The sequence below is a fragment of the Pelophylax lessonae genome (genome assembly GCF_965119305.1).
Source record: "Pelophylax lessonae genome assembly, chromosome: 3".
NCBI classification, from domain to species: Eukaryota; Metazoa; Chordata; class Amphibia; order Anura; family Ranidae; genus Pelophylax; species Pelophylax lessonae.
Window position 1 is genome coordinate 576,901,744 of NC_138770.1, and position 24,768 is coordinate 576,926,511.

Consider the following 24,768-nt stretch of genomic DNA (forward strand, 5'->3'; position numbering starts at 1 on the left):
GGTTCTCTACTGTGCATGCGTGAAGTGTACTGCGCTTTCTGAATGGCCCGGCGACGGGGAAAGTAGGAGGAGGGCCAAACTACTAGGAATTGGGAGCCGGTACCTGTCAAATCCAGGTACCCGCTCTCCCCCCAAAAGGTGCCAAATGTGGCACTGGAGGGGTGGAGGAGCCAGATAAGAGAAGCTTCCCCTTCTCGGTGGTACTCTGCTTTAATGGGGAAACCTGTAAATAGGGGAATCTCCATCATTCGGACGCACTCTGAGCGAGTGACAGGTTGGAAAAGGAACCCACTGGTTATGGACAGTGCTTAGTGTAGGGAAAGGTTTCTGATGAGTAGAGACAGCGTAAGGGATGCTGTTTGGTGCTGTAGAACCTTCTAAGAATTCCCCTCAGTGGGCTAGTGCAGCCTGGTTATACAGCATACAACCACCCCTCCAGCAGAGGCCATCCTTTGGTAACGTTACAGCGTAACACAGTGCTGAGAGCTGTTCTGAACTGTTCTATTTTACAACATGCTAATGTTTGTTCATTGAGACTGTTCTGTTCCAAATCATAACTGTAAAATTTTACTTTGCCAAGGCCTAAGTGCGTGAGTAGTCCCTCCTAAGTGGTTAGTTACCTTGTTCTTACCCTGTCTACAGGCTTACTAAAGCATCAGTAACTGTTCAAAAAGGAAATGTTTACCGAGCTTAGTGATTTAGGGGAAATTGGGTTCATTTTATTCATCCAATCCGAAACTAGCACAAAATCTAGCTTTTATTTACCTCATGACTGGGTATTTATAGAGAACAGGGCTTCATCTTATTTGCTACATGAGTAAGGCTGGCCATACACTATACAATTTTCTTGTTCAACTTTCCTTTAGATTTACCAAAACCATGTAATATAGGGTCAAACCTAAACACTTTCAATTTGTATGCAATCAGGCAGGCCCTTGCACTACATAGTTAAAGGTAAATCTAAAGGAAATTGAATAAGAAAATTGTATAGTGTATGGCCAGCCTAAATCAACCCCATGCCTTGTTGAGCCTAGTTTTGTACTTGAGATAACAGTCATCTTGGAATCGGAGAGGCCTGACCAGACATCGCTTCACGTAAAATCATGAGTATGTTACTAATACTATATGAATGCTGTTAATCAGACAATGCTGTATCGTCACAATGGACCTTTGGTGTGTCTGTAAAACCTTTATTGCTGACCACAATTTTTAGGGGTGACAGCCAGAAAAAAAAAAATGGTTGGTAACCAGGGAAGTGGTGTGCCTCTCTTTTTTTTTTTTTTTGTGTGTAAAATCCAATATTCTGCAAGAAAGAACACAACACAGACTATTTGCAGAATAAAACATACCAGTGTTCAGAAAATAGCCTTGTACATTGAGATATTTACCAATCTGTTTATATCCACAAAGCATGCAAAGTAAACATTATAATTTAAATTTACTTTATTACATTTTAGCTTTTTGTGAAGAACGCTGAGGATCTTCGCAATGATACCATGCTTGGTGGTATGTCAGGTCCTTGTTTTCCTTGGGCTGGGACAACAAACTGATGACGTTTACAGTGGGGGTCTGGAGGATGATGGTGATAACAATGTGAGTACTTATATCGAGTATAGATAATGGACGACATAGGTCTAAGAATGGGTCAAAATCAGGATGAGCATAAAGTAAACCTTTTATTTTGTCTGTGAAGGGCAAAGAAAAAGGTATCTTTAATGTTCAATTCCCCAGCAGCACATACCACTTGTTTGCTCACCACTTTTATATTCAGCAGCTACCTAGACTCTCTGTTGTTATAGAGTTTTATAGAGACTACGCTCTGAAGCCACATGTTATCCTGATTGAGCCAAAACAATATTGCTTTTATAATTGTGCATTATTTATAATATGCTTTGTATTATTACAGTGCCCCTGCAATAATGATCCCCTTAATTCTGGTAGGATTCCTGTCACAACAATTACCTAAACACATAGGGCCAGGTAAGGACCTGAGAGGTTGGGTCAGGAGATTGCGGGACCTTATATGACCATATGGGATCCTGCCACTCAGCAGGAAGTATTGCCCATTACCTACCTGGAGGGAAAGGCGTGAAGGTTAATATTGCACCCCCTGCAAAAGACCAGGATTCCCTTTAAAGTAGAAGTTCAGCCTAAAACTATCTCAACCCTAAAACTACTGGCAGCCACATTCTAAGACTAATCTGACCCTGTAAAGCAAAAATTGCTATACCTTTTCTGCAGCCGATCAAGTCTACAGTGGTGGATGCTGCATGGAAGAGACAGCTGACAACGGCTGGGAAATGCTTACTTTGGTGCTTCCATTGTCGGCTGTAACAAGGTTAGATAGATTAGTCTTAGAATGTGGCTTGCCGGTAGATTAAAGCCTCGTACACACGCGTCGAAATTCGGCCGGGAATTTTCATCCGACGACCGATCCGCCGATTTTCGGCTTGTTAGTATGATGCTTCCGACAACCGACTCCGACTTTTCGGCCGAAAAAATTCTGGTGTGCAGGCTATAAAATTTATGTCCAGCGTCAAAACACGTCCGATTTTCGTGCAGTCAGTACAGATTTCGACAGGGAAAAATCTTATGAGCAAGACTGGGCATGCTCAGAGATGAAAGAACACAAAGAAAGGAATCCAACACATGACATCACTTCTGAAGTATAATTCCATCGGTTGACAAAATTCCAGTGCAGTCTAGAGCATATTCCAACCAACAAAACACAACTCTGGACAAAAGACGGACAACCGGTCGGCGGAAATTCGTTGCGTGTGTACTAGGCTTTAGAGTTAGTTGTAGGCTGAACTTCTACTTTAAACACTTGGAAGTGATACACAGCCAAACAGTACCATTAGGGGACCTTGGGGCCCACCTCATCAGCAGAGAGCAGGAGAATCCATTTTTCAATATACGCTGGAATTGCAAGAATATGCATCAGAGAAATACTGTAGGAAAAGGGGACAAGTAGGACAATCCGGCTGGGGTGATGTGAATAGATAACTGAAGGAACAATTTGTAGATGGACTTTAACAAGGTAAACAAAAAAGCTTCCATGGTGCGTTAGGAGCAGAGATGTTTAGACTCAAGCCCACCTATGACTGTGGTAGGTGGGAAATCAATAGACCCACCTGCAACCAAATAGATGGTTCAATGGGAGGTGACCAACCAGAAACTGACAGAAGAGTTTGCTCAGCTCCAGCTTGTGTTGGAAGCAAGCATTTTCTCTGATGGCCTCTGGTGGCCATTGCAGGAGAGGTCACCATCCCTCTGCTGCAGCTATTGAGTTGAACCATCTTCAGAGAGACTGCCTTAACCATACCCTGTAAACTAGAATGCCCCTGCGACAATAATGGTGTTAGATAAACCCTAAGGTCCTACTGAACACAGTGCAATCTCTCTTTTCGAAGGGCTTACAAATTCCATATTACACCACACACTACAACCAGCTCTGGCAGATTAAGTTGATTAAACAAAACTTTCAGCAGGACCATAAATCCTGCTTAACTCAGTGTCAAAAAACCCTTAGCAAATCTGCTAATGGCAATTGTCAGAAGTCTGTAAGCCAGAGCACTGATAGGATGTTGTAAAACAGCATCAAGCAGAGACTTTAATTAGGCACGTCCTAAAGCTGCTTTGCCATAAAATCTTAAGCAGAGTCGGTAAGTGCTTGGTGAACCATGTGTATCATCTCAAATTACACAGCCGTTTTTTCTAGCAGGTCTGGGATAATTATTTGGGACCAAATAAAAAGAGTGATGTCGCCTCAACTAGCCAAGCTGCCATGATTGACCCACTCACTGCTGCCCAATGGTGCAAGGAACAAAATTACCAAAGTGGGCTCTGTGTAGTTATAGGCCTTACAGGCGTAACTTGGACAGACAAAAAGTTACAGTGAATGGTCCCAACAGTTGAAAACGTTCATAATGAATCTGATAGTTGATCAGGCAGTCACTTGCACTTACACTTTGTTAGAATGGAAAAGAGAAATATTAACTGGCTTTAGGGGAAACAGCATAGTTATCCAGGGAACTTGAAGCTCATCTGGTTCATCCAAGAGTGCAGAACACTGACCCTGAGATCTCATGCCAGGAAACTCCAATGGAAGGGACTTCTGCATCAGCAACCTTGGTCACCACCATAGGGGCAGAATTATTCACTGCCCTGGGAAGTTTTATAACAAAGGAACATGCTACAGGAAGCTGAGACTCTGCTCTGGGGCACAACCGGAACAAAGGAGTACGTAACCTGGATGGCTCAAATCACGCAGGCTTTGGAAGAATAGAACATCCCAGAAGCGCAAAAGAAACAAAAGTATTACAAAGAGTGCAGAGGCCATTCGAAATGTCAAGTTTAGTCACAGGACCTGTACAGCTTACAACTCCTGTAGCTGCAGGATGGAACCTGTAGCTATAGATCGAGCCAGATGAACCCGATCCTGAGAGGTGCTTCACATTCTGACCTGGTCTTGGTTCAGCTGAGGATTTCAAAGAATAGCATAGCACTAAAGTATCCCAATATTATTAAAGTAGTGAGAGAAGAGGAAGCCTTTTTTAAGCTGAGAAAGCCATGGCTGGATTAATGACGATATGTTGTGCTGAAGTTGGAGCGGTAGGTGCAGCAGAGGTCAATAAAGTGATAGCAACCTTGAAGTTACAGATGTAAAAAGTGATGAAAATAATGACCATAATGGTACTCAGAATTACAACATTGCCAGACAAGCGTGTTCCAGGGCCAAACCAATTTTCAACTTCTAAAGCCTCCTACACACGATCAGATTATCGGATGAATTTTCATCTGTTTTTTTGTTGCATGCTAGTCTCATATCGAAAGCGAAAAGATTACTTTCATACAAAAATTCTCGTACAACAGAATTCAACTTCAGAAGTGATGTAGTGTTGAATTGTTTTGTATGCATTCTTTCATTTCCGAGCATGCATAGTCTTGCTCTTACGATTTTTTTCAGATGAAAACTGTACTAATTGAATGAAAATCAGACATTGTGTTCATGTACGATAAAAAATTTTAAAGGCCTGCACCTTTAGCTTTTGTCATATGGAAGCCAGCGAGAAGCTAGCGAGTCAAGTGGTCTGTTTTTAATTGTGGAGGAGTGGAAAACTGACACAACTGCTCAAGTCCACCAAAGCCTGAAAGCCAACACCAGAAGCCAGCAGAAACTTTCAGAGGCCAACAATGAAGAAGCCAGATGGGTGCCCAAATAAGTCAGTTTGCTCCAGCTCCCAGAATCAAAACAGAGGGTGGATGATGCTCAAACCTTTACTCCAAGCATCATCTCTAAAGCCTTGATTAGGCTGTCCAAATTGCTATCAGGTCAGGACCATGGTTGAGAGAGCTCCGAGCACACCAAACTCCAAACCATCAGTCTAGATGTCAACAGAGACAACATCTGACCAAACTGAAACGGGCAACACACTGAGGATCATAGATGACAGTGGTCAGCCAAGGAAAATGAATGCAGCAGATGAATGACACATTCTACTTCTCTTTTGACATCAGAAGATGTCCTTCAGTGCAATCAGCACAGAACTGGTGAAAACCATTGGTACTCGGGTACACCTATCTGTCTGGCAAATTCTGTCCAGAAGTGGTCTCAGAGAAAGGATTACATAGTTGAAAAGGACAGTAGTATTCCAAGAATCCAGAAGTCTTTATGCCTCTCCCATCCTGGTGTTGAGAAAGAAAAATGGGTCTTTGAGAATGTGTACATTGACTATTGCACTCTCAACAAAAGAACTATCCCAGATCAGAACACCACTCCTCAAACCGAAGATGCTTTACAATGTTTATTGGGGGCTAAATGGTTCAGTGTATTGGGCCTGTGAAGTGGATACCATCAAATCCCTATGCATCCTGATGATCAAGAACAGGCTGCTTTCTTTTGCCCAGCTCAGTTGAATGCCACAAGGTTTGACCAGGGCCCCTGCAACATATTTTAGGGCTTGATGGTTTTAACTCTCGGCGATATGAACCTCATTGAAGTGTTGGTATACTTAAACGACATCATCGTCCTTGGGTAGACTTTAGAAAAGCATGAGAAGTGGTTGGAGAAAGTCTTGAAGTGTCTCTATGAAGATGGGTTGAAATTCTCTTGGGAAGTGTTGATTCTGTCAGCCATTGGTTACTTGTCTTGGGCATGTTATCTCTGCAGAGGGTGTGGCAGCCGATCCCCAAGAAGTTAGAAGCTGCGACTACCAGAAATTAGTTAAGATCGTTTGGGGTTCTGTCACTACTATGGGAGGTTAGTGAGAGGTTTTGCCAAGATAGCCTGACCCCCCTCACAGAGCTTCTGTGGGCTGAAAAAGGTGAAAAACACGAGTCTTTAGAAAGAGATCATCCACCCAAAGCGCTAAGAAGCCTATAGAGGGAAAATTATCCAACCAATGTGAACAGACCTTCCTTCACCTGAAATGGAGTTTGACTAATACTTAAGTATTTGCCTATATTGACCCAGCCAAGCATTATGAACTAAACATCTATGTTGGCAGAGAAGGGTTAGGTGGTGTACTGTAGTAGGAACATGATGGATTTCTGGGACCTGTCGCTTATGTGAGCTGAAATCTTACCCTGTCTGAAACGACCCTACTCATAAGTTAAAATGATTTGCTTTGACGTGGGAAGTCGTAGACAAGCTGAAGAAGTACCTGTATGTGGAAGAATTTGAACTTAGGTCTAGAAACCACCCCACTAATGTTTGTCCTTACCACGGCCAAGCTGGACATTGAGCCCCGGTTCACACTTATGTGATGCGGGAAGGCTGCGAATTCGCAGCCTGTTCCCGCATTGCAAACGCACCCCCGGCAGTTCACACTGCCATATGCGATACGCTGGGGGTGTCAATGTAATCTTAACGACACCCCCAGTTTGATCGCATATCGCAGTGCGATCTTGCAGTTCGCACAGGATCGGATCGCACAAGTGTGAACCGCTGTGCGATCCGATCCTGATGCGGCTGCAAAAAAGGGTCCTGTGCATGTTTGCTGCGGGTGCGGTGCGAATTTAGCCATACAAAGTGTATGGCTAAACTCGCAAAGCACAGCCGATCGCACATGTAATGAAGGAGCAGTGCGCTCCGACATTACATGCGATCGCCGCAGCCGCATCAGTGTGAACCGGCAGTGATGGTTGGCTTCCCTGTCTGGGTTTTGTTTTTAGCTTAAAAAAATAATTCTAGAGTCATGAAGAGGGACACTGATGCATTATCAAGATGATCCTGTTACTTGGAGGCTTCCATGGAAGTGTGGACTAATTAGACCCAGAAAGAATGGAGTATAGAGCTAGAGGGTCCGCAGGGGCATCCCAAAGTTCTACTGCGACTTAACTCCGGTGAGATAATGGCTTGCCAACCTTCTCCAAGAGACTTGAGGGAAGAACAAGGAGAGATCCACTTTGCAAATTGATTTTGTAAGCCTTACGAGCCCACCCAGAGCTTCTACTAGGCACAGACTCTTTGAAAGAAGCCTGACTAGTCCATGAAGAGTGTGATCGTTTGCAGCTGTGGGATGGTATGGTCTACCGAATAGGTCCCTCGGACAAGCTGGAAAAAGATGGCAACTATTCCTCCCTGAGAAACTGGGGGACAGTGCTGAAGGGGTTGAATGATAACCATGGGCATTTAGGGTCTGACAGGACATTCAAGTAAGTCTGAGATTGTTTCTACTGGCCATGTATTTGGAACAAAGTTGAAAGCTACTGTCACACCTGTCTTCGCTGTATCCAGAGGTAGACTTTGCCTTCCAGAGTTGCACCAATGGGCCCTTTCAAAGGAAGTTTTATGGATTCGGCATGCATTGATTTCTTGAGTCTGTATCCTGACACGAGTAACCAAGCAAACATTCTTGTAGTGACTGATCACTTCACTATTTACACCAAGGCCTATCCCATACAAGGTCAACAATTCAAAGTGTTCATAGAGAGCTTCTTTGTTCATTATGGACTACCCCAGAGAACCAACTCTGATTAAGGAAGAGACATTGAGATCAAGCTCATTAGACATCTGTTTGAAATGTTAGGCATTCAGAAGTCAAGGAGGACACCTTACCACCCTCAAGGGCAGGGATCTCCAAACTCCGGCCCTCCAGCTGTTGCGGAACTACATGTCCCATGAGGCATTGTAAAACTCTTGACATTCACAGACATGACTAGGCATGATTGTTGGAGTTGTACTTCCTGAACAACTGGAGGGCCATAGTTTGGAGACCCCTGCTCATGGGGAACTGCAGCCAGAGAGGTTTACTCGAACCTTCTTTGACGTGTTAGGGACCCTTTCTTCAGAAAGAAAACAACATTGGAACAGGCATGTCTTCCCTATGGTTCATGCCTAAAAAAGAAAAGAGAATGATGCAGCTTGCTGTTCCACTTACTCATGTTCAGGAGGGAAGCCTCTCTGCCAGTGGATTTGACATTTGGCCTCTCTATAGATGGAATGCCATCTTCAACCCACAAAGGGAATGGGGATAGGCTAGTCTCCATTAATTTTAATGGTAATGCTTTGTAACCGCGCCTTAACAGCATCTATGGCATTTATTGTGTGTTAGTGAAAGATTTATAAAAGTTAGCTGGGCATTGGGGGAGAGGCAGGGGAGGTTCCTAAATCCGAGAATGCACTGTGAAATAGTATAAAACTAGGATAGAGCAGCCATGTGGTAACATTTGCTTCTGCGCGCATGCAATCATCCAGCCAGCAATACTGACATTAAGCATTATTACCAGTTGCAAAGCATTTTGTTCCAGCAAAGTTGATTTGGACCTAAGCAAGTGTCAAGAGACCAAAGTACCCAAGTCCATTTTGCAGAGAAATCAAAAAAATGTATCACACCACAACCTAACCATACCTCAAACTAGATAATTTCCTCTACATCCCTTCTCCTTCAAATACCCCCCACTAGAAAAGCAATACATCATAGACCTTTATCAAGCATTCATGAAGATTTTTCACTGCATCAAAAAAACAACACGTCATAAATGCTATAGGCACGATATTGTGCATTGCTTCATTCTTCATAATCAACACATGTGTGAACAAGCTCTAAGACACCAGTGTGCAGATATGGAAATTCTGCTGGAAGATGGTAGTAAGCCACTCTCTCTCTTTCCAACTTGCTGAGGATTGCAAAGGCCCCCACCATTGGTGGCAGTGATTATAAAAAATGAATGAATTTAAAAAATCATAGTTCCCAACAGCTGAACATTTTTAGGAAGGACAACTTGAAGGCATTGAGAAAAAAGAAAAAACGCTATGCATTGTGCAGTGCTGGAAAGTTGTGTGACTAAAAATGTAGGCCTGGTCCATAAAATGTATGGCTTGAAACATGGCACCTTCCATCTTTACTTTTTGTTGGCAGGTATTAGTGCCCTTTAATTGTTGCCCCTTCTTTGATAATGTAGTGGTTGGGAACTGATGGAGAAACCTAGCCACCCCTGACCTTCATCTTGTAGGCCCTGTGGCTTGGTTTGGAAACGCCTTGGGGCCTAAGTAGGAGCACTCCATGTGTATGGAGGAATCATCGAGGGGGGAACCACCCGTAAAAGAAATTGTGACATCTCTATTCTCTATTGACCTGCAGTTAGACTATTGTCAGGAAATTGTGTAATGGAGGTACAGTGTTCTGCACTAAAGATATCTGTCAGGATGTCATGTTATTTTCTGCTGTGACACAAGGAAGATGTACTGGTGAATATGCCTAAAGCTGTGCAGTAAAGTGTTAAAATGCAACTGGACCAGGCATTCCTTTATATTGGGTAACAAGCCTGCCGCAGAGAATGTGTGAGGGGGCACCCTCAGGCCTGGAAAAATCTCTCTCCAAGAAAACAGGCAGGTGACTATCCCATCCAGGAAGAATCGTGGTGAGTCAAGAGTCAGCATAGCACAAACTAATGCCCAATGAGGGGACCCAACATGTTTTAGAAATACACTGAATAGAAAATGGGAGTAGAATAGTTCAGCAGCCGCAATAACCCCCAGCATTCGTGTCAGTGGATGCAAAAATAACCCCCAAAATTGGTGTCCAGTGGACAAAATATAGCTCTGAACATTTTAGTTAGTGGATCCATTATTAAGACCTCAACATTGGTGTCAGTAGACACAACAACAACACCCAATAAAACCCCCAGGATTGGTGTCAGTTATTGGCATAATAATCCCCTAGGATCAGTATCATGGAAGCATGAAACCCCCTAGATTTGGTGCCAGCATTGGTATCAGTGGGTGCAGCATTGATGATCAGTGATATATATATTTTTTTTTTCTTTTCTTTTTTCACCTCGCTATCCACTCCCATAATGTCTCCTCTCCACTGTACTGTTGCCTCGGCTGTTCTGCATTTCAGCATGAAAAGGGCACACTGGAGGATCTTAAAGTACTCTGGCAGGATCAATAAAATAGCCGTGTAACTAGCATTTCAAAAAATGAGTCTGTCATTGTCATATTCTAATACCTGTTTGTTGACTTCTCATGAAATCATGCCAACCTAGAACACTGCCCTTTCTAATCTACAAATGAAATAGGATTTTGTTGGTCTTGGTTCAATTTAAACTTTTCCATCTGTGTGGGGACATCTCTGGTGTTCAGCCTTTTTTTTTTGGACTTGACCTGCCATTTGCTGAACAACAGAAGTTTAGAAGAATTCATAAAAGCCTTTGACTGCATTTGCTGTGTATAACAAATATTATGTAACTAAATAGATATTCTTTCCTTAAAGGAAATCCAGGCTATTGAAAGTGAAAACCAAGTCCACGTAGGTAAGACTTCATATTTTACAAGGTAACAGCACTTCTATTTGTGGTACTAAAGTTGCAATGATATGAAATATTTCATATAGCATTAAGCATCTTGGCAATGTGTGAAAAGTGCTCAGAACACTTAGCTGCAGGGGAGTCTCTGGACAGCTGAGGTGCCCAGCCAACAAATGCCTGGTATTGATAACCTTAGCCACTTACTATACCCTACAGAAGATCTGGCATGGGCCTAAAGAGATTTGGGGATTTTTCCCTATTCTACCCTTCAGGAAAAACCTCACGAATAAAAAAACAAGGTTCTTAACCAATCACAATTATTAGAAAGGCATGATTTTAAGAACTATGTTATGATCAGTGCATGACCAAATAATGCCTGGAAGTGAGTTCATAGCAATACATGTTAGCTTTAGTTGGTGAACCATCATTATAACAATTCCCCTGGACTAAACGTTGACATTATAAAGCTGTTTTCTTGTGAACTGGTAATGTGGTCAAAATGGGCAAGTAGAGGGCAGAGGACTAGTTAATGGCAATACGTGTGGATTTCCCTGTTGCTGACCTTTAAAAAAAAAAAGCAGAGAGTGTGCAAGAGCAGGAAAGAGGGAGTGAAAGAATAACTATTGTGCAGAGTTTATTTTGTCCAACAAGACCTTCTTCTTTTTTTTTTTTTTTTTTTAAACCCAATTTGTTAAATGCACCAATGTATTGTAATATAAGTAGCGTGTTTAAAGGGGAACGTTACCCTTCCTATTTATCTTTCCCCTTTCTGGTGTTTTGCACAATTCACGTAATACACTGGCCAGCGAATCCAGCATTGCCCTACTATGATCCACTGCACTACTGCCACTCCTAGGCCCTTCGCCACCATCTTTGTTTTGGAGGTCATCAGGAGTCCGCTGTCTCTTCCTAGTTCAGGCAGCCCAACCCACTGATGAACCCCCGCTGCTGTATGGAACCTGAAGCATATGCATATGTGATGTGTGCATTTCCCAGGAGGCTTCAGAATGGCAGCCGCAGGGCAGGCTGGATTAACCATTGATTGTGAAGGAAGGGAGGAGTGTAATGATGCCTAGTGCATCGAGTAAGGGAAGGGACACTTAAATATGCATTATTTCTTTTAAATCGTTTTATGTGAACAAAGAACAAATCAAGTGCCAAGGATATAGATGGAGGAGTGAGGGATTAAATAGGATCACTGCCACCTGGGTGAAAAAGAGAGGGGACAAGCAGTGCAGATCTATAATCCAACAACCTAACCATATACCCCACTCCCTGGTCTATCGCTAGACTATGTGCCGTATCGTACACCCAACAATTCTATGCAATGGTATGCAATGTATATCAGAAAAGTATCAAAAACAAGTGCTGCATATTGTTAAACAAACCTCTCTAAAAAAATAATAAAGTGCAAAATGCTTATAACAAAGTGCAAAACAGTGCAAAAAAGTGCTTTGTGCAAATTTAAATGTTTTCTTATTCATTATTTAAGTTCATGAGGTGATTCAGAAAAAATCATATGTGATCCAAAAAGTTAAAGTTCATATAAGATCCCACAACACAAAGAGGTGATCAGATATCCAAGCACTGGATATCCTAATCATGTAGAAAACACCCAGTGTGCTTCTTCACCACTCACCCCAAACTAACTCACCAGAGGAAACGACTGGTCGAATTTTAAAGCAGCAGAAGCGCCCTGCTACACAACTGACAGGAAGACTCTCCGCGCTAATGCTCCTGATGTACCCTCTCGTCAATCACTCTTTCAAGCCAGACACGGTATTACTTGAGGTTTTAAAAAGGAGAAGGAAGAATCTCCATAGCGTAAAACCATTTCAAATCTCTTGTTTTTTTAAAATCATTAAGAACACTCACATTTTACAAGTATCATCTAGACACTAAGGATCAAACACCTTATTTCTAAGTGTGCCTACACCTCCAGCTGCAAAGCAAAAGCCGTGAGCGCGATCCAGGCAAGTGTGATGTCAGCGCCCTAAGCCTCGCCCTACTAGTTTCGTCATTGGATTACATATGTTTGGTTTTTTTGGATCGCCTCATGAACCTGATAATGAATAGGAAAGCAATTTTTTTGCGCAAAGCACTTTTATTTTTTCACAAAGATTAACAATATGAAGCACTTGTTTTTCATACATATTATTGGGTACATTTCTGGTATATATTGCATATAATTGTTGGGTGTACGATACTGCATATAGTCTAGGAATAGACCATTTCTGAGGGAGTGGGGTATATTAATAGGTTATGGGATTATAGATCTGTGCTGCTTGTCCCCTTTCTTTAAAAATAAATAAATGAATAAAAAAATAAATATATAATATATTATACATACACAGTATCTCACAAAAGTGAGTACACCCCTCGCATTTTTGCAAATATTTTATTATATTTTTTTCATGTGACAACACTGAAGAAATGACAATTTGCTACAATGTAAAGTAGTGAGTGTACAGCTTGTATAACAGTGTAAATTTGATGCAGTGTGCGGCGTATGGTCTGAGTACTGACAGGCTGACCCCCCACCCCTTCAACCTCTGCAGCAATGCTGGCAGCACTCGTATGTCTATTTCCCAAAGTCAACCTCTGGATATGACTCTGAGCATGAGCACTTAACTTCTTTGGTGGACCATGACTAAGTCCTGTTCTGAGTGGAACCTGTCCTGTTAAACCGCTGTATGGTTTTGGCCACCGTGCTGCAGCTCAGTTTCAGGGTCTTGGCAATCTTTTTATAGCCTAAGCCATCTTTATGTAGAGCAACAATTTTTTTTTTCAGATCCTCAGAGTTCTTTGCAGTGAGGTGCCATGTTGAACTCCCAGTATGAGAGAGTGAGAGCGATAACACCAAATATTTAACACATCTGCTCCCCATTTACACCTGAGATCTTCTAACATGTATATATCTATCTATCTATATATAGATAGATAGATGTGTGTATGTGTGTGTGTATATATATATATATATATATATATATATATATATATATATATATATATAAATTTTTTAAGTTAGTAACTTGCCTCTTTTCATCGGTTTGGTATCTTTTACCCATACTTTTTGCCTTTTATTTTTTTTCAGGGTTTGAGCCAACTTCAATGCATGCGTTTGTGGCATCAAAGAGCTGTCATGTTCAGTTAAGCAAAGATTTTGGCACATTTTCCCCTCCTTTATTTTTTGGGCTAACTGATGTAAACTTGTGGTGTAATTGGACCATTTTAGCTGCACCAGGAAAACATATTGTAATCTACATTGATCTATTTCAAACAAACGCAAACTGTGATGACAACCATGACGAAATAATTTTTGAAAGGATTTCATCATCTGTTGAAACCACCATTGTATCTGCTTGCTCGAATAAGCCTACACATGTTTTTGCTGCTCAGGCCCTTGCAGTCAATGTTATACTACTATGGCGGACATTTTCACATACTGGTTCACTCAAATATTTTGAAGGAAAATACTTTATCTTTAATGACCCTACTGCTAGTCTAAATGTTAATTTATGTAACTGTTCATTAAAACCATACAAGTCTGTGACTGAAACAGTTGCAACAACAGCACTTGGAATCCCACCAACAATAGTACCTCCAATATATTCTTCACTACCTTCAACATTGTCTACTAGCAAGTTGCCCTATATTAGCATTAAGGTTTCTGAAGCTTACCATGACCGAGAACATGAAGTCGCAATAGCTACTCCCCAGGCACCTCTAAATGTTACTCACTATTTAACTGCAAGCACTTTTGCTATTAACCTGCCAAAGGATGTTCCAAGCACAGTAGTACAGGTTCCTTCCCCACCATCTAAGCTTGTTCAACCACCATCCTCATATTCTTCCGTTATGGATGAAGACCAACCTATTAATATAGAGACCACAGGGGACCTACAGCCAAGTTACTTAGGCCAGTGGGAAACTACATCTCAACCAGACTGGATATTGAGAAAAACCCTTTCTATGTCAGAAACACCAGTGCTGAGTACAGCACATATTGAGATTCATGTGGCATCCTATTTTAGCGGAAATCATGATTCGGAACTGCATGTTACTCCCCATTTCAGCACAACCTACCTTACCGATCTTCCAATGACTGTGCATTATGATACTGCACATGTTGCTGAGCTACATAAGGCTACTCCTATAAGTATACCCTATACTGCAAAGCTTCCAAAAACCCCACATTTTGGAATATCTCATACTGAGCCTGATGGGGCAGAGCAATTTAGCGAAACCAATAATAATCAAGTTCCCACACCTTTTACTGCTGCTCTTTTAGCTGAGCTCACTAAAATCCATCATTTCAGTGACCGACAGTTTATGATGACACCACCAGTTAGTGCAACCCACCAGACTGAGTTCCCTCAGGATTATGTTACAAGTATTGTCAAAAGACCTAAAATACAGAAGACCTCACAAATCAATACAGACCAACTGATTGAGGCTCCTACAACTGTTTTAGACTTGTTATATATAGAATCCTATATAGAATCACATCTAGAAGAACCTATCTCAGTCCCGCCACTGAGTTGGAAAAAACCTTCTCTACCTCCTGTTACTGCAACTGCTGATAGTATGAAACCTGTATTTACAGCTGACAGGCACACAATACAAATCTCAACAGCAGCTCCTTTTATTTCATTGGTACAGTTTACATCCTTACTTGGTGGGAAATTTCCAACAAGTCAAGGGTATATTTCTCATCTAAAGCCTCAGGCCTTATTGCCAACAACAGAGTCAATAAGTAAGGACCTTGGTAGCCAGACTGTCACCGAACCTCAAGACAAAATTCAGGTGTTTCCGTCTGTGTCATTCAGTACTGTACATCCTGAAAATAATTTGCAAATGGCTAGGCCTGTAAGTGCTGTCCTGGGCTTTCGTATAAATGTACTTGGCAGCAGTTACTCAACAAGTCTACCAGCAAAAGTTAATGGCTCATCTCCACAGAGCAAAGTGCTGGTCTTTGGTCAAGAGGGGGTCCGTAAAGACATGTCTTCTTCCTCTCAACCAAGATTTGATGTTCAGCCCAAACTTTTTGAGAACTCTATCCAAGTTACAGAAAAGGAAGGCAATGTTAATAAGAAAAATGTTTCAACAGTCACAAATAAAACTTTACCAACTGAGGAATACAAGTCTACAGAAATATTTACAAAAGTCATAGGATGGATCGGTCATTGGTTTGTAAATCATAGCACATATGATTCAGGTCATGAAAATAAAACAACCACACAACCTGTAACAAGCACAGCCATGCCATATAAATCTTCCTCTGCTCAGGTACCGAAAAGCTTTCCTTTACCTCTACCACATTCACCATCCGAAAAGTCATCTCTAGATATAACTGTTTTTAAAAAAATCAAAATGACTACTGCTGGCCATAATAAAAGTACAGTACAAAGTAATGCACATTATGATCTTGATCTGAACCAAGAAAGTGAAGAGCCACGGAGCGATGTCTTTGGTAAGTAGTCGGTAATTTATTTTTTGGTGTTTTGGTTGCATCAATATAAATTCTGGCTAAGAGATGGATGTGAATGTTGTTTTCTTACTGATTTGGTTGAGAAAAAAAAATGCTTTCAGTGCTATCTAAATGCATATCAATGATTTTTGTTTTTTCCATACATATTCCTGCTTCTGTTGTGTTCTGTTCTGTTCTGTTCTGTAGGTACCACGAGAAGGCATTCCACTGCCTGCCCAAATAAATGGCAATGGCATGAGTAGGAAACTACATTTCTAAGGGTTTTCTGTACACAGGGTTGGAATGAAGCGATATTTTTATTTCTGGGCTTTTTTTATAAATCCTACCTGACTGCCATTTGAAACCAACCCAATATCCTTCAACATACAGATCAAAAAAAAAAAAAAAAAAAGAGAGAGAACACCCTCTTGACACCCTATTTGACACCAAGTCAAGAGTCTGAAGCCAATCTTACCAAAAATATTGAAACTTATTGAGAGCCCTACTCCATGTTGAAAAAACAGCTACTCCCTTTTCAGATTTCCCACCTTCTATGTTTAAAAAAAAAAAATTGGTTCTTCCTACCCTCTTAATGTTCCATGGCTGTTCCAAACATCTGCGGCTCAGCACAGGCTGTCTTCAGGATGGAACAACACTGTCATTCTGCCTATTTTCTGTGATCCAAGCCTTTAATTTATACATCCTCATCCAGGCTGGGCTCACAAAACTGCAATGGTGAGCAGCACCCGCACATCATTGTGTGAGTGCTATTAAGTCCTGGAAGAATGGCCAGAAGATGAACAGGGAATCCTGGTGATGTAATGCTTGGTATGAACGAATTCATTGTAGGTATATGGATTTTAAAAAAGTACCAGGAGAGCATAGGGGTTATGGCTAACTAAATTGTTTTTTAACAACTGTTGATATCCACTACAGAGTAGCCGGGTGAATTTATACCACGTAGTTATCTACGAGGCGATATAGATAACTCTACGTGGCATAAATTCACCCCGACTACTCTGTGTGACGTTCTCTAAGCATAACGTGTACTGGCTATACGTACTGATGAGAAATATCAGGAGTTTGTCCGCAGCAGAAGCACTACTTCAATTCGACCACTAGGTGTCAGTAGGTGAACGATGTGCTGGGCCCGGACCATTTAGTGCGTTGGCTGGTTTACAATCACGGCTCCCTGCTGGACTTGTCTAGACTGTCTGGAGAGAGGCACCACGCCACCTATAGGATTCCGTTGGAGTTCCCAATACATGTTGGATGCTTGTATTTATCTTTCTTCTGGTAAGCGTTTAGTGTGCCTATAGCATGCAGCACTGATTGTGGAAGGAGTCACAACATTTGGTGGAGGATTCTTTTCTTACACTTGGCACCCAATTTTGGACTTTTACTGTTCCTTTTGGACATTCTTTATTAACAGATTGTTTATTGCCATTTAATTTCTAGCACAATTCACTGTTATCACTATTTACAGTTTGATTTATTATCATTATGTCAATTTAGCGCAGCTCTTCTTTTGCATTTATTCTTTGGTGTTTCCCACTACAGCTGCAGCTTTTCACATTTTATTTGTCATTATATTGGTTTATTCACTTTTTCACATTTGTGCTTAGCGTGGTTATTTTTACACAATAATAATTCTCAGTCAGTGTCTGAGAGGCTGATATATCAAGACCGAGGGAACCCCCACATTCTCTCAACACTTATTCTCTTGTATATTGTCAATCTCTCAAGACCATTGGTCTCTACCTTTTGAAAGTAATGTAACCATATTTTCATGGAGTAGACTAGTCATTCTCAGCCAGGGTTGATCAGAACCCTAGAGTTCATTGAGCTATAGCTACCTGAATTCCCATCTGATGGTGCTTATATAGTTTCCAGTCTAGCGCCACTTGGCAGAGCCAACAGCATGACACCAATGAACAAATAAGGAGATATCGGTTCTAAAGACAATCATTCACAGCCACGCCCCTATTTAAAGAAATGAAAAACAAAATCAAAGGAGAGGAAAGGTACCAAGAAAGTCTTAACTCCACCAGGATAAGAGATGGCTCACAGACCTCCTCCTAAAAGTGGGATTTTAAAGGCTGTGAAGTTGTCATTGAATATCATACAACATATATTTTTTAAAAAGATACATCTTTATTAAATCCATCGAATAAAAGATAAAAACACAATATAAATCTAAAAGTAGTTTTTACATCCATAGTTGAAGTATAATTGCCATGTCCATAAATAGAAACCGAGTACTTGGTGAGTCCTACGCATTTCGCTGAGCGATTAGGCTCCTATAGTAGCTTCTTCAGGGACCAAGTTCAGTATTCAAGCAACTGTTTCTCAAGGCTGAATTATAGGATTTTTGAAAAAAGAAAGCAAAACAAATGCACACAATCATCATTACAATCAGACTGTATACATGGAGATCACTTCTTTACATATATGTTAATTGCATTATGCTTACCCTTTTGAACAAGCCATTGCAAAGCATGCTGGGCGCATTAGGATAGGAGTCCCATGGCAGAGGGATGAAAGCAGAGACCCAAAAGTATTACCCCACATGGGTAATGGACACCACAGTGGGCCAAACCCTAGGAGGGAAGGCCTAATGGACGGGCACTGGACGGAGCTTGCATCCTACAGTGGTCAACCAGGAGAAAAGGCAGAAACCACTCTGAAATGTAATATATGCAGAGACTAATATACTTAACCATAGGGATAGACTAGCAGTTAAGTATAGGGCCACATTACTCCCAGTATAATAATCCTTTCCCACCGTATATATATAAACCACATTCCAACATTATACACCATTCACAACGGCATGATGAACATAAAAGCCAAGCAGACCCCAAATCCAAAAACCAGAGGACAGGGGGTTATATATATCTCTAATACCACAGAGAACAGGTTCCCTTAGTTAGAAGAGACAAAAAACAGCTGTATTGCTCTGTGTCGCCTCCCTATATACAAAAACATCCTAAATATGTCCACATATGATACACAAAACTACTGGGACATAGAGTAAATTGTGTGTGTGTGTGTGTGTGTGTGTATGTATATAGATAGATAGATATACATTGAAAAAGAAAAAAAAACTTCCAACTATGGATGTAAAAACGACTTTTATATTTAAATTTTGTTTTATCTTTTATTCAATGGATTTTAATAAAGATGTATCTTTTTAAAAAATATGTTGTATGATATTCAATGACCACTTCACAGCCTTTAAAATTTCACTTTTAAGAGGAGGTCTGTGAGCCCACTCTCTTATCTGGTAGAAATGAGAGTTTCTTGGCACCTTTCCTCTCCTTTTTGTTTTTTTGTTTTTCAAGCATGACACCAATGATCTTTCCAGAGGCGTAACTAGAACCCCCATGGCCCTGGTGCAAGAAATCATAAAGGGCTTCCCTGACCCTTTGGTATGCCTCCCCCACGGTGGCAGTTTGCCAGGGCCCGGTCGCAAGTGCGACCTTTGCACCCATGGTAGTTCCGCCCCCTGGTGTCAGTATTTGATGTTTATTTTCTTTCTTTATTATTTTTTACCATTTTTTTATTTTGTGTATTTTTTTTTTTTACAACTTGTTTGTTTACAATTTTTTAGGAGCCCTATTGGGGGGTTTGGTGAAATATCAGGGATCAAAAAAGACCTTTGATGTTTCACCTTTGAGACAGAGAGAGGAGACTAAGGACACAGCCCTCAATTTTCTTCTCTGCAGCCTCGGCTGCACAAAATGAATGGGAAGGAATGGCTGTGTACAGAACTTTGCATTCAATAATAAACTGAAGCATAGTAAACACAGTTTTCTATGCTTTAGTTATGAATGAACAGAGTTAGTGATCAGTAACGATCACTGCCTCCATTCATAAGGACAAGGAAGGGGCCGTTAAATTACACATTTACCAGCCCCTCCCCATCCTGACACATCCCCCACAGGATCCTGTCGGAGAGGGGAGGGGGGAACTTGGCAGTGCTCCAGGGAATGAGAGAGGGCCAGGGGATCACACAGGGGCCCGATCACAGCAGGAGGTGGATAGGAGGGTGGCATGTAGAAAACTGCCCCCCCCCCCCCCTCTATTTTCCTTCTGCAGCTGCTGAAAGGCTGCAAGAGAAAAATGCAAGGGATCATTTCCTCTACATGCCCTCCCTCCTATTCAAGTGTAAAGGGGATGCATGGGCATCTGTGACCCCTGTACGTATGCCCCTGGATCTTTCTTGCGGTCTGTAATGGTGACTTTCTGAACACCACTGTAAGGGGAGGGGCATTCCTTTTCACTGCCCCCCTATGAATTACTTTCAACAGAAGTTACCTGAGCCCTGAAAATGATTTCAAGGGTTCCCCCTGGGGTAAAAAAAATTAAGAAGCCCTCAGATAAAAATGGCGAGACTGTAAAGGTAATCTATATAACAAAACTGAGGATCAGAGGGAGAGGGTAGGAAACAATCTTAACCACAATGAATTTAATTTTTAAAAGTAGACTTCTCCCTATGATTACTTTTTTTTTTTTTTTTTATTGGGCCTTGGGCCACAGATTGGGGGGCGGCGCCCCTGCGCCCCCTATAGACCGGCCGCCACTGTTCCTGCTGCTATAAGAAAGTCATATTATTTATTCAGTGCAAATAAGTCTATTTTGTTTCCTTGAATTTTAAAGAAGGGATATTGAGTACCACCCAATGGTGCATACAAAAATGCATATCTAGCTTTGTGGTCTGCCTCTTTCTGCATACAAATAAATCACATCAATCCATGTATAAGTTCACGCCCCCCCCCCCCCCCAAGAAATTGAATAACACAAATGTACACCCTGACTGTGTTTTATCTCTTGCAGATATTTCATTATATCTGGCATAGCATGTGTCCCCTGTAGACCAAATCTGGCAGGTTGATTTACGCAAATGAAAAATGTCTTGTCACCTCCCTCATACTTCACCTATTCCAAGAGATCACATACATTTGTGAAAATTGGAGTTAACAGTTTCCAAAAAAGAAAAATGTAATTACCATGCAAAAGCATAACTTGCATAATTCTGTCTACAAAGTGTATGCACTCTTTTTAATCATAAAAGAATCCAAACTCTATATCTGAAGACAAGGAGTGTACAAGTAGGAGAGAAGTAGAAAAAAAAACTTCCAACACTTACAGCATTTGTTACAGTAAAAAAAAAAATCCTGTTCCCTTAAAGCACCTTATACAGCACAGTGCTTGTGCTGTGTCATTTGACCCCCTGTAACACCTAAAAAAAACCTGGCTGATCCTGCCAGTTTCTACCCTCCTCCCTGTACACTGACCACGGTGTATCATGGCTGCTGAGCCCTGACATTATGGTTAGTGTATGTGTTTCCTTCATCCGCAGCCCTCCACTGTCCTCTGTCGTCCTCTCCCCCCTCCCTGCCTGTCTGCTCGTCAGTGCCCACCCTCTTCCCTCCTGCTGCTCTCATAATTATTTTAAAATGTTCTAATCACCTCTGTAATAGAACACTTAACTGCCCCTGTATTTAGAAAATATACCAGCGGTATATTGCTCGCGCCAACAGGTGTGTGTATAATGTGTAAATTAAAATAAATGAAAATTGAAAAGCAGCAGCTATAGAATGGATGTATCAATAATAGCCCCTAAAGCAACAAAGGCTACCTACAGCGCTTGCTATGAAAATAAGTGCATAACCATAGATGTTCAGTGTCTCAAAATTGAGCAATAAGCTTCAAAATGATCCATGAAAAAATATTCAAGTCAATAGTGTAAGTGCTAGTTGTGTAAATAAATGTGCAATTTAAATCAATAAATATACATTAAATACATCTGTGGACTAAAAATTACAATAAAAATGTGTCAATATTCCATATAAAATAATGAATGCATATAGTACAGTGCTGATAAATAACTACAAATTATAACTGTTGTGCCTGAGGTATATAAGTGCAAGTGACCCGAATGGGTTAGAACAAGTCCATATATAGTGACTGTGGTGATAAAAGTTCAAAAGAATTTCCTTGTGCAAAATTGTTCATCCAATACAGTTCAAAGTGCAGGTGCTCAATGTGGATCTTACCCCATCCACCTTGTGACATCTGAATGGCACAGGTTCCTCTCCACCGTGGTATGGATAAAGTTGGATGACTTACCAGATGTTGTGGGTCTCATATGCCTTTATAGCACTAAGACCACTCACGCTTGGTTGGCCACATTGAGCACCTGCACTTTGAACTGTATTGGATGAACAATTTTGCACAAGGAAATTCTTTTGAACTTTGATCACCACAGTCACTATATATGGACTTAAACTAACCCATTTGGGTCACTTGCACTTACATACCTCAGGTACAACAGTTATAATTTGTAGTTATTTATCAGCACTGTATTATATGCATTCTATACATTATTTTATATGGAATATTGACACATTTTTATTGTAATTTTTAGTCCACGGATGTATTTAATGTATATTTATTGATTTAAATTGCATATTTATTTACACAATTAGCACTTACACTATTGATTTGAATATTTTTCACGGATCATTTTGAAGCTTATTGCTTAATTTTGAGTCACTGAACATCTATGGTTATGCACCTATTTTCATAGCAAGCGCTGTAGGTAGCCTTTGTTGCTTTAACTGCCCCTGTGCCTGTGTTATAGAAAACATATGCGATCTGTACGTAAATCCGAGTGGCTCCTGGCGATCACGTGACCTCTCGGCTCTCTCTCACCTCTCTTCCCATTCTCCCCGGCTGACGTCAGCTGCAGTGCTCGGCCCTGCCTGGTGGAGCTGTCAGCTGGGCGTAGGAGAGAGCCGAGGAGTCAGCTGAGTGACGGGAGACGCTCGGATTTAGGTACCAACCTGCATAATTTTTTCTAGAACACAGGCACAGGATCACTTGTGTTCTTTTACAGAGGGGATTATATAATTGGCTTGGCAACCACTTTGTCTTCCCTCAGAACCCTTTATCAGGGCTCAGGAATTGTGAAATTGATTCAGATAAGCAGACACCAGACAAATCTATACAATGGTTTTCTGCTTGGCATAGTTTCAGGGGGGAGGCAAAGCCTATGCTTTGAACAATCAAAATTCCTGTTGGGTAGGGGGGGGGGGGGTCTGTTTGGGTTTTTTTCTTCTGCTATAAAACCATTTTATCAGTAAATCTTTGACTCTGGGAAGCTTGTTTGGCACTCATTGAACTGTATTTAGGTGGATTTTACTTCTGTTTTCCAAGGAGTGTCTTTATTTTGTGGAGTTCTGCCAAACCTGGAGCCAGTGTTCCCAGTAATAATTCAATTGATAATTGAAAATCTGTATCCATATATTATTTCTGTGATTTGTTACAGCTGTTTGTAGCCAGCCAAAAACTTGTATTTCCTTACTTTTACATGTGTTTGAATTGTCCCACAGAACCATCATAAATGTTTTTAATTTCGATCAATCCAAAGGGTTTCATCAGCTAATTTGTCTGTCATGCCAGATAAAACTGAGCATGTGGCAATTTCTAAAACATGGCCCATTTTCTCTGAGAAAGTAATAATACAATTAAAGCTTTGCTCTGCTTATTAGGAAGTTCCCCAGTCCTTTTCCCTTTCTTCAAGATCTTATCTCTGGCCTGGTGATTTATATAACCAAGTTAAGATCAGCCTTTGCCTTCCTCCAGGTGGAGGCAATGGGTCCAAACCCAACAAGCCCTCTCAACCACAAGAGGGGTAAATGTGTCTTTCCCAAATACAGAGAGAAGCCCTTTCTGCAAAATTTCTACGCCAGGCATGCGAGTACATCCATCCCAGTGTGGCCAGTTTTCTGGCCATTTACTGGAAATATCAATGTACTGTGCTTTCTCCATCCCCACCTCTCTAAGCTACTTGTGCAGCTAAGAACAGAGATTATTTGATCACCTATTAAAAAAGAAAGGGGTATTTATAATGTTGTTTTTTTTTTTTCTGCCTTTCATTTATTTTTTAAACTGAATGGATTGTTTTAAAACGTAAGGTTTCAGATATACTTTTTCTCTGAAACTCTCAACAATTATATAAAATAGATTTTCAATATCATCAAATTTCTTGTATTTGAATTTGACTGTCATTTATGACAATGCATTTCCTGCTTAAAGGTTGCACCAAATCTTCAATTCTATTTTCCCAATTTGAAATTTATGCATTGACTTTCTTCAAATCTTTTCTTGAATAAAGTAGTTTCTTCGCTAATTGTTTCTATCTGTGGGGTTGATTTACTAAAACTGGAGAGTGCTAAAACTGGAGAGTGCAAAATCTGGTGCAGCTCTTGGTGGAAACCAATCGGCTTCCAGGTTTTTTGTCAAGGCCTAATTGAACAAGCTGAAGTTAGAAGCTGATTGGCTACTATGCACTTTTGCACTCTCCCGTTTTAGTAAATCAATGCCTGTGTCTTTAATAGAGCAAAAGAATAACCACACTTTTGTACTGCCATGCGAACATCTTTCACTGTCTTTGCTTCTACTCCCCCTGTGACTATTCAGTATTATGGCCAGAGGTAAATGTACTCCATATCTTGAAGCTGGGCATGCTCTAC

At 41.0% G+C, this 24,768-nt stretch overlaps 1 protein-coding gene across 1 annotated transcript in view; it reads left to right on the forward strand.

The window, feature by feature from the left end:
- Positions 1 to 1,488: 1,488 nt before the first annotated feature.
- Positions 1,489 to 24,768, forward strand: part of LOC309550630 (uncharacterized protein) — a gene marked incomplete at both ends in the record, with an annotated part of 49,339 nt that continues 26,059 nt past the window's right edge. Inside the window, 3 exons of the mRNA XM_082250968.1 lie at positions 1,489 to 1,593; positions 10,722 to 10,761; positions 13,850 to 16,228. Of these exons, the coding sequence (XP_082107094.1) occupies positions 1,489 to 1,593; positions 10,722 to 10,761; positions 13,850 to 16,228 (2,524 nt within the window). The remainder of the gene's footprint in view (positions 1,594 to 10,721; positions 10,762 to 13,849; positions 16,229 to 24,768) is intronic.